Source organism: Myotis davidii, unplaced genomic scaffold (genome assembly GCF_000327345.1).
Source record: "Myotis davidii unplaced genomic scaffold, ASM32734v1 scaffold46, whole genome shotgun sequence".
Lineage (NCBI taxonomy): Eukaryota > Metazoa > Chordata > Mammalia > Chiroptera > Vespertilionidae > Myotis > Myotis davidii.
The window spans coordinates 5,286,381-5,297,267 of NW_006383006.1; the positions used below are offsets into that span (position 1 = coordinate 5,286,381).

The 10,887-nt window shown below is 38.5% G+C and overlaps 1 protein-coding gene across 1 annotated transcript in view; it reads right to left on the reverse strand.

Annotated features, from left to right (window-relative positions):
- The window catches only part of CASC5 (cancer susceptibility candidate 5), a 63,765-nt gene that overhangs the window by 25,885 nt on the left and 26,993 nt on the right, over nt 1–10,887 (reverse strand). Inside the window, exons 6-10 of the mRNA XM_015557531.1 lie at nt 9,405–9,457; nt 9,162–9,195; nt 7,481–7,518; nt 2,926–2,978; nt 29–1,954 (exon numbers count right to left, since the gene is read on the reverse strand). Of these exons, the coding sequence (XP_015413017.1) occupies nt 29–1,954; nt 2,926–2,978; nt 7,481–7,518; nt 9,162–9,195; nt 9,405–9,457 (2,104 nt within the window). The remainder of the gene's footprint in view (nt 1–28; nt 1,955–2,925; nt 2,979–7,480; nt 7,519–9,161; nt 9,196–9,404; nt 9,458–10,887) is intronic.

Genomic DNA, 10,887 nt, shown 5'->3' on the forward strand with positions numbered 1-10,887 from the left:
CTTCAGAAGGAAAAAATCCAATGACAACAGTGTGACTCTTGGTTAGATCCATATTTTGCTCCACTTCTGAACAAGTAATTATCTTGTCACGAGAACAGTCAAGGGTGGGATTACCTAAACTTTTCCTCAGTGGCTCAGGCAGTTTAGAATTCTGGTCTGGTACAGATTTAACTATATGACTGTTAACACCAGTATTAGGATTTTCCATGGCAGATTGGCCTTCTGAAGACTGTTTAGTGATTGGAAACAAAGCTTGCTCACATGAAACTGTATTTCTATTCTTTCCCAGTGCTACTTGTTTATGAAGATCTCCACGAGAGTATACTATATTATAGCTTGTTGCTTTGTCCTGGTTAATATCCACTGGCTGAGGAGAAACTTTATCAAGATAGGGTGAAATCTTCAAAACTTGATCTATTTCTTTGCCCCAGGCATCAGTTAGGATGTTTGTAGATATTATTTTTGGTTGTCGGGAGAGTTCATTATGAGTTTTGGTCTTTTTTCCCCATTCATCTAAAAGGCTTTTGCTGTCAGAGTGAGATGTACTGGCATCCTTGAATGCTAGATTATAAGATGCAAAAGGAGCTTGACTTCCTAAATTAGTTGTATGACTTTTAGTCAAACCCTCATCTTCACCTGTGAAGATTACAGTCTTTTTACCAGCCAATGAAGTAGACAAAGGATCTGCCTGGGTCTGTTTTAATCTTTCCTTAGATACATGAGAAACTGAGATACAATTTACATTCATTTCCTCATCCTTTGACATAGTTATGTGATTTTTGAGCATCATTTCTTTTTCAGATATTGGTTTGGCTGTTATCTGGACATTTGTCTGATCTTCTTTAAAAATTTGATTTTCTATTACAAGTGTCTGACTCTTGGTAATGTCCATGCTATCCTCTCCTGAGTAAATCGTTTTCTCCATGAGAAGAGAGCTGGTATCTGGATTATGACACATTTTGGCATAATTACGGTCATCCTTTAGCAAATTTTCTTCCTCTTTCATACTTGAGAGACACTTGGTCAGTTCCATGGCATCATTACAAGTAGAATACAAAAATGTTTTATAATCTTGAATTGCTGGACTGAAACATACAGATTCCGGGACCATGGCCAATGTTCTGACGTCTTGGTTAGAAGTCTGTGTGACCATGTGAGTTTCTGTCCCCATAATATGACCTCTGGTAATATGTATGTCACCTTTAGGATTTAAGGGAGAGTCTGGAAAAGCAGCATTTGGTTTATTCTCAAAGACTGTCGTCTTTGCTGGAGCTTTAGTTCTATAACCTGTTGTAACATCCATCATGATAGTCTGAGTTTGATTTTCTATTTCAGATAAATTATCTGCAGAGGGTAAAATTTGTATAGTGCGGTTTATTATCAAGTCATTACCATAAACTGTAATATCACTTTTAAATTCCCTTAAGTTGGCTTCAGGTGATATGGGAACCAAAGTTTGAATATTGGATGTATAACACTTGGTGAAATTCATCCCATCATCTTCTTCTATAAAGATTCTAGTCATATTACTGTTATTTTCATCTACATTAAGGGATACATGCTTTTGATGTATGGAAGAAGCCTTATTTGATTCTATGGAATGAATAGGTATCTCAGAATTTTCTTTATCAGGTCCTATAGAAGAATTAGATTTCCCTGTTTTCAATCTTTTTATGAAGTCATTGAAATTTATTTTCTTTTCTGAATTAGTGTTTTGATCCATGGAAAAATTCAATTCTTTTTTCATTCTTGAATCCTCAGTGTGAAGTTTTAAGTTAGCCACAAATGATGTGGTATCTGTCTTGGTGGACTTTTCACTTTTTGTACAATCTAAAAGGCCTTTTGTAATCATCACGGTGTGACTTGCTGTCAGGTCCATCTGATTTTCATCTGAAAAGATAACTGTCTGGTCATTTGAATGTGTCTCTTCATGGTTGTATTCTGTAACTGAAATCTATAATGAAAGCAAAATATTTTAAAAAATCAAATACAATAAAAACTTTAAAAATGTATTTTACAACATGTACTGTAAAAATAATTGTCCATGATTGGTTTGTTTGAATCAATGGTGTGCTGTGTAGTACATAATTTGTTATTAAATTTTTTTCTAGCCTGGCAGGTGTAGCTCAGTGGTTAAGCATTGACCTATGAACCAGGAGGACATGGTTGGATTCCCAGTCAGGGCACATGCCTGGGTTGCAGGCTCGATCCCCAGTAGGGGGCATGTAAGAAGCAGCCAATCAATGATTCTCTCTCATCATTGATGTTTCTATCTTTCTCTCCTTGAAATACTTTTAGTATTTTTGGACAAATTAAAAGTTCAAGGTTAATTCTACACCCATTAGAATGACTAAACATAAAAAGGACTGACAATTCCAAATGCAAATATAATGAAAATTATAATTACTGATAGGTCATTCTCTTTTTAAATAAAAGACTCAGAAAGGGATAAGTGCATAGCTGACTACTTTATAGAATACTTCTGAACCCTTGGAAGTTGGATTCTCTTTGAATCTTAATGCAGTGATTTTATTTGTAAGGATATGGTCAAACTCCTTGCTACTCAAAGTATGGTCTATAGACCAGGGCACTAGTAAGACCCAGGAGATTGATAGTATAGAATCTCAGGGCCCACGCTAGATCTACTGGATGAAAAATCTATATTTTTAAACAAAATACTGTGATGATTCATATGCCCATTAAAGTGTAAGAAGTCCTGATATAACTAATATATTTCCCTATTATTTAAACTGGCAGTGATTTAACTTTCCTTAGTTAACTCGAAAGGTAGGAAGTTTTCCCAGTCTACAGGTCCATTTTGATTGATAACCCCTAAATCATGCCATTACCATTAAATTTTGACTTCTTAAAATGTTTCAACTGTCAAGGGAAATTAAATATGAAGGCACTTGCATGAACTCATACCTCTCTCTGTTGCATCTGGGTCTGAATGGGAGCACAAAGCAACGTGTTCATTCCTATTAAGAAAAAAAAAATAGTCAATGACAAAAATATGTATCACCAAGGGCCTTTTGTTAGATTCTTCATCGGTTACAAGTACAGTAGTACCTTATCAGCGGCTTTGCTTTTTTCAGTCTCATTTATTCGTGGTCAACCATGATCTAAAAATATTAAGTGGAAAATTCATGGAACATATTCCCTATTGATAAGGGGGGCTACTGTATTTACTAAAGTTTTACTAGTTACTAAGCCCTTTATAAGGACTTAGGTATTAAATTTCATTGACTTAATTGTCCCATGTTAGACAGAAACAGTTATTGTATTCTCTGTGTGACTAAAATGTTTTTAGAATGTGGCACAAATTTTAAACATGGAAAGTTTGGACCACATTTTCCCCCCTTTACTTCTCCATTTTTATTACCTGGATAGTAGAAGTTACATGATAAGATTTGAATCACCTTTTATTCTATGTTAAGGAATCTAGACATTCCCATGATGAAATGTGCATTTTATAAAAATAACTAGTGGCCCAGTGAACGAAATTCGTGCACATTAAAAGGGAATTAATTAGAGGAAATATTTTTTAATATATATTTTTTATTGATCTTTAATATTGCTATTTGCCTTTTCTCTATAATAGAAGTGTCAGAGATGAAAGAAAATTAGTAAAATGTATTATGAAAATCTTCCTTCTGTCAGAGTATGGGGCATGCCGTGGGACCCAGAGTCAAGTCCCCGCCCAGCTGCGTGCACCTCGAAATCACGTGAGACCCGGACCTGGCCGGCCCTACCCCCATTGGGCAAGATCCAGACCTGACCAGCCCCACCGTTGTCAAGCCCTGCCAGTTGGGGGGGTGCAGGCTCAGGTCCCCCGGCCTGGGGCGGGGGGCGTGGCCTGAGGTCCCCCGTCCAGCCTTGTTGGGTGTGGGGCACAGCCTCAGGTCCCCTGCCCCAGCCTGGTGCCACACAGCCTCAGGTCCCTGATGATCACTCGTTACGGCTCGTTACAGGAACCCCACCTCCACTGTGGGCATAGCCATCTTGTGATGGCATGAGGGTTAATTTGCATATTACCTCTTTATTATATAGGATTATTTCTAGTCTCCACACCAGACTCCTCCCTCAGAGGTATCTAGAGAAGGAGCATGAAGTAGACTCAAGAAAAAGAAGAACCAATAAGAAAACTACTGTAGCCCTGACCAGTTTGGCTCAGTGGCTAGATCAAGAGCATGTGCCTTGGTTGCGGGCACATCCCCAGTAGGGGGGTGCAGGAGGCAGCTAATGGATGTTTCTCTCTCATGGATGTTTCTAACTCTCTATCCCTCTCCCTTCCTCTCTATAAAAAATCAATAAAATATATTTTTTTAAAAAAAAGAATACTGTAATAATTCAAACACAACTTGATGAGATTTTATGTTAGAGCAAGATACAATGAGAATGGAAATAAGGAACTAGAGTCAAGACATTTTAGAACTTATAATAAAAAAAGCGTAACATGCTAATTAGACCGGACGTCCTTCCGGACAACCTTCCAGACGAAGCTGGGGCTGCGAGGGAAACCCAGGTCCCAGGTGCCAGAGGGAAGCCGGTGCCGGCAGCTGGGGGAAGGAAGGCCTACTCTTGCACGAATTTCATACATCGGGCCTCTAGTTAAAATATAAAGGTTTACGTAACAAACTGGACTTTAGAAATACAGGATTGAAGATGCTATAATAAAAAAGGAAATATTTTTTAAATACTTAAGTTAAAAAGTAAATCTTTAGCCCTGGCTGGTGTGGTTCAGTTGGTTGGAGCATCATCCTATACACCTGCATATAAGAGGCAACCGATTTATGTTTCTCTCTCTCTCTCTCTCTCTCTTTTCTCTCTCCCTCTAAAATCAATAAAAACATATACTCTGGTGAGGATTTAAAAAGAGCATGTTGCCCAGCTAGTTTGTGTCATGGACAGAGTTCTATAATAGCCCTAGCTGGTTTGAATAGAGCATTGGCCTGTGGGCTGAAAAGTCCTGGGTTCGATTCCAGTCAAGGGCACATGCCCAGGTTGCAGGCTCAATCCCTAGTAGGGGGAATGCAGGAGGCAGCCAATCAATTCTCATCATTGATGTTTCTATCTCTCTCTTCCTCTCCCTTCCTTTCTGAAATCAATAAAAAAAAATTTTTTAAAAAATCTACAATAATAAAAGCATAATATGCTAATTAGACTGGACCTCCTTCCAGATGACCTTGTGGAAGAAGCCAGAGATGTGAGGGAAGCCTGGGTCCTGGGTGCCAAAAGGAAGCTGGTGCCAGCAGCCAGGGGAAGGAAGGCCTACTCTTGTAAAAATTTCGTGCATCAGGTCTCTAGTAATAACAATAGGTAAAAATAGGCTCTGGCCAGTGTGATTCAGTTAGTTGGACTGTCATCGCATGCACTGAAGAGTTTTGGGTTTGATTCCAGGTCAGGGCACATACCCAGGTAGTGGGTTCAATCCTGATCAGGGTACATATGGGAGGTAAACAATCCATGTTTCTCTCTCTCCATCTCCCTTTTTCTCTCTCTAAAATCAATAAAAATTAAAATAAATAAAAATAATGGCAAATCTTTAGAAGAGTTTAAAGAGTTTACAGAAACCTTGATTAAACATAGGGAAGTAATTATAGGCTTTTTGTTATAAGCCTTATTTATTTATTAAGTTTCCACTCATTTATTCAACAAATACTGCTTCAGAACCTATTATGATCCCCAAAACAACTGTCTACTAAAGTACAAAGTGAAGACAAAATTTTTGGACTCAAAAAAATTTCGTTTAACAAAAGAGCCAAAAATAAATACCAAACTACAATGTGATAAATTCTACAAGAGACTGAGAAACAGAAGGAGTGTTGTCAAAACACAGGACAGAGTGATTAACTTATTGGCTTTGCCAAAAAACAACTCCATTTAAGCCAGTACTACTTAGTGTATGGTGCCAGTCTGTGAACTGCTAAATCAAAAGCATTTCCATTACTAAGAAAAAATGTCAGCTAAACAAAATAATAGCTTACAGCCACAGTTGATTTACATTCCAGAGTAACTTCGTCTCAGTCATGGATTGTAATAGTTTGTGGACTGGTTACTTTGAAAAGCACGAAAGTTATGCTATGTGAAAAATGAGAAGAATGCTAGGCAAATTGGAGAGCACTTTAGGTAGAGAAAATAGCATTTACAATGGATATAAGCAGGAAAAAAGTCCACATGAGGAATTGCAAATAGTTCTTCATGGTCTAGCAGGGATGGGGAATGTCTGGCCCGTAGGCCAAAATCATTTTGTCTGGCCTTGCCAAAGCATTAGGGGCGAGTTAAATGTTTGACCAAATATTGCGGGCTAATTTTTAAGTTGATAAATTTGTATGGCCTGTGAATTATGTTACAAATGTTATTTATAACATCATTTATAGAATCATTTATACAAACCCTTGGCAAAAGAAAAAAAGGTTCCCCATCCCTGGCTAGAGGAAAAGATGCCTATAAAGGAAAGGAAATAAGGTTGGAGAAGACGACAAGCGAAATCATAAAGGGCTTTCTAAGTCTATGCTGAGGAGTGTGCGTTTTATCCTGCAAGCAAAAAAGTGTCATCGAACAATTTTTAGCTGGAAGGTAATATGATCAGATTTAGAAATACATAGAATAGATTCGAAGGATAAGAAACTATTTAGAGTAACCCAAGAAAGAATAATAGGAACTTGAATTCAAACAGTGGCAGAAGGAATAGAGAAACAGTAAGAGATCTGCAAGATATTTAAGAGACAGGATAGAAAGAGTATAGCCAAATAGATATAGAAAATGAAGCAAATATTAAAAAATGACTCAATTCCTGACTTGAGTGAATAAATATAAATGAGTAAGACCCAGCTGGCGTGGCTCAGTGGTTGAGCGTTGACCAGGTCACGATTCAATTCCTGGTCAGGGCACAGGCCCATGTTTTGGGCTCAATCCCCAGTGGGGGACTTTCAGGAGGCAGCAGATCAATGATTCTCATCATTGATGTTTCTATTTCTTTCTCCCTTTCCCTTCCTCTCTGAAATCAATAAAAATATTTTTTTAAATTAAATAAAAATAAATGAGTGAGAGTCAAAAATAGAGGAAACAAGAGGAACAGCAGTTTTGGAAGAAGTAAATTTGTGAAATTTTAAACTAAAAATTTTGTGTAACACACAGAGCTCTCTTCACACTCTTTTTTTCACTGTTCTTTTAGATTTTTTTAAAATATATTTTATTGATTTTTTTACAGAGAGGAAGGGAGAGGGATAGAGAGTTAGAAACATCGATGAGAGAGAAACATCAATCAGTTGCCTCCTGCACACTCCCTACTGGGTATGTGCCCGCAACCAAGGTACATGCCCTTGACCGGAATCGAACCCGGGACCCTTGAGTCCGCAGGCCGACGTTCTATCCACTGAGCCAAACTGGTTAGGGCTGTTCTTTTAGATATTACTTATCAAGGAATCTGGATGAAGAGAAAGGTATATGATAAGAAAAGCACTCTGATCATACTCACCAGTAATTTCACAGTAATTATCTTCTGAAGTCTTATTCCTAAAATATAAAAAAATATTTTAAAAATCTGTATCACAATTACCAAGAATTATAACAGTTGAATAATAATGCCAATTGCCTTCTACAATTTATACCCACTAGCAATGAGTGATGTTTTACCTATGTTCTTAGCTAATTAGATGAAAAATTATATCTCAATAGTCTTTATTTCTCTTCTGAAGATAAGCATCTTTTCATGTATTCAAAAGCTACTGGTATTTACTTTTCTATGTATTAATATTATAAAAATAAACTTAATTAAAAAATCTGAAGATTGGTATTTATTTTACTAGAAGCCTGGTGCATGAAATTCATGCACTTGAAGGGGGAGGGGGTCCTCAGCCTGACCTGCACCCTCTTGCAGTCCAGGAGCCCTCAGGGGATGTCCGACTGCCGGCTTAGCGCTATCGTGGAGACAGGAGAGGCTCCTGCCACCACTGCTATGCTTGCCAGCTGTGAGCCTGGCTTCTGGCTGAGCAATGCTCCCCATGTGGGAGCACACTGACCGCCATGGGGCAGGTCCTGTGTTAAGCATCTACCCCCTGGTGGTCAGTGCATGTCATAGCGACCTATCATTCCACCGTTTGGTCGATCTGCATATTAACCTTTTATTATATAGGATACCAGCTGATGTATTTAAGGATTTATAAATGAAAGAGTATTTCATCACTTTATTAAAAGAATAAGCCTTACAATGCACATACTTATCCTACATAATAAAAAGCTAATCTGCTAATTAGACCACACAGAAGAACGACCTTCCGGAACAACCAGTGGGCAGGGACTGTGGGGCCACAGGGCCATGAGGCAGCCAGGGCTGTGAGGCAGCTGGGGCCAGGAGGGCCAAGGCAGCTGGGGCCCCAAAAGCCTACTCTTGCATGAATTTCGTGCATCAGGCCTCTAGACCTACATAATAAAAGGGTAATATGCAAATTGACCAAAAGGCAGAACGACTAGTCGCTATAACACACACTGACCACCAGTGGGCAGGCACTCAATGCAGGAGCTCTTGCAGTGCTCACAGGGGGAGTGATGCTCAGCCAGAGGCCAAGTTCACAGCTGGTGAGCACAGCAGCGGTGGCAGGAGCCTCTTCTGCCTCTGCTGCAGTGTTAAGTATGTCCGAATGATAACAGTGGGACATCCCCGAGGACTCCCAGATTGTGAGAGGGTGCAGGCCGGGCTGAGGAACCGCCCCCCCCCCATGTGCCCTTGACTGGAATCAAACCTGGGACCCTTCAGTCCACAGGCCAACCCTCTATCCACTGAGCCAAACCAGCTAGGGCAACAATTTGTTTTTTAAATTATTCCTAAATATTCCACAAAAGGGATACAAAAATAAAAAACTAAAAAGATATTAACTTAGTGTGGCTGGTGTTGCTCAGTGATTAAGCAACAACCTATGAACGGTGTGATTCCTGGTCAGGGTACATCCCTGGCTTTTGGGCTCAGTCCCCAATAGGGGGCATGCAGAAGGCCACCGATCAAGAATTCTCTATCATCAATAATGTTTCTCTCCTCTCTCTCCCTCTCTCTGAAATCAATAAAAACATATTTTTTAAAAAGGACACTAATTTAAAAAGTACTTTATTAGTAGGAATAAATAACTTTAAAATATAATTTGAATCACATTTTTCTTACTTACTGTATAAACAGAACATTTTCTCTTGTTTCTGTTTCTAAAAATTAAAAAAAATTAAAGTTTTCAAAGATACTCTGATAAAGCATTAGAAAAATTAACAAGAATAAAAAAATACTGCCCTCCCCCGACACAAGATATACTTTTCAACCAATAAAATAAAGAATAAGTTATACCAATTATCTGGTTAGATAACCACAGTAAATTTTTATACAAAACAGACTCGAAGGAATTGCATTAATATGTTACCTGCAATTTCTGACTTTCTCTCTATTTTCATATGAGATTCTGTCTGATATACCCTAGAAAAGAAAGTAAAGATTAATGAAAATCTGTCATTTTGAATTAGAACACTATGATATTAATTCATACTGTTTTTATTTAAACATAATAAAGGTCATATATGACAAACCCACAGCTAACATCATACTCAATAGGGAAAAACTAAAAGCATTTCCCTTTAGGTCAGAACAACAAAGGAATGTCCACTTTCTTATTGAACATAGTACTAGAAGTCCTAGCTATAGTAATCAGACAAAAAGAAGAAATAAAAGGCATCTAAACAGGAAAGGAAGAAGTAAAACTGTCACTGTTTGCAGATGATATGATACTATATATAGAGAACCCTAAAAAACCCACCAAAAAACTACTAGAAGTGATAAATTCAGTAAAGTAGCAGGATACAAAGTAAATATCCAGAAATCGATTGCATGTTTATACACCAACTAGAGGCCTGGTGCACGGATTCAGCCTGGCCTGCGGGGATCAGGCTGAAACTGGCTCTCCAACATCCCCCGTGGGGTCCCGGATTGCAAGAGGGCACAGGTCAAGCTGACGGACCCCACCGGTGCACAATCGGGGTCGGGGAGGGACTGTGAGAGAGCTCCAGGATGTGTCCAGCCCATCTCGCCCAGTCCCAATCAGCTGGACACCAGCAGCAAGCTAACCTACCAGTTGGAGTGTCTGCCCTCTGGTGGTCAGTGCGTGTCATAGCGACTGGTCAAACCATTGGACACTTAGCATATTAGGCTTTTATTATATAAGATAATAAACTATCAGAAAGGGAAACTAAGATAACAATCCCATTTAAAATTGCATAAAAAAATCTAAAAATAAATTTAACCCTTTGCAGTCGTTTGTCTACTCTCAGCCACCAAAGCTTTTTTACTGTTCCGGTCTTATGTCTGCTCTCAGCCATCACAGCAAGGAACCGTACGAATCTTAACTCTATTCATTCATGTATCAGTTCATAATTTCTCTGAAAGCTCTTAAGTGTCTAAGCGACCTTGTCACGAACCAAAACATTGCCCCGACAAGTCAGAGATATCGAAACTCAATATAAACAAACGCGGTCGTTCCACACTCACCATGCAAAACACCGTGGCGAGTCAGTCGCCTTTTGAGAGTGAAGAAATCGACAAGCTTTGGAGATACTTCGCAGAATTTCAAATAAAGCTTTACAAATTACGTTTAACTGTAATTAGGCATTCTTGCTTGTTAAGATATTTCAAAATAATACTCCAAAGTGGCAAAAAGAAAGTTACTGAAAGAAGTGTACTGCGAATCTGAAAGTAACGATGAAGAGTTTTATTTTGGCACCTTGAATACTGACTCTGACGTAGAAAGTGATAACGTTTGTAGTGATTCTACTAGTAGTGACGTAGTTCCAAAAAAGAATTAATAAATCTTGTTTATCCTTCATAATCTTGCATGTTATGTATAACTGCTCTTT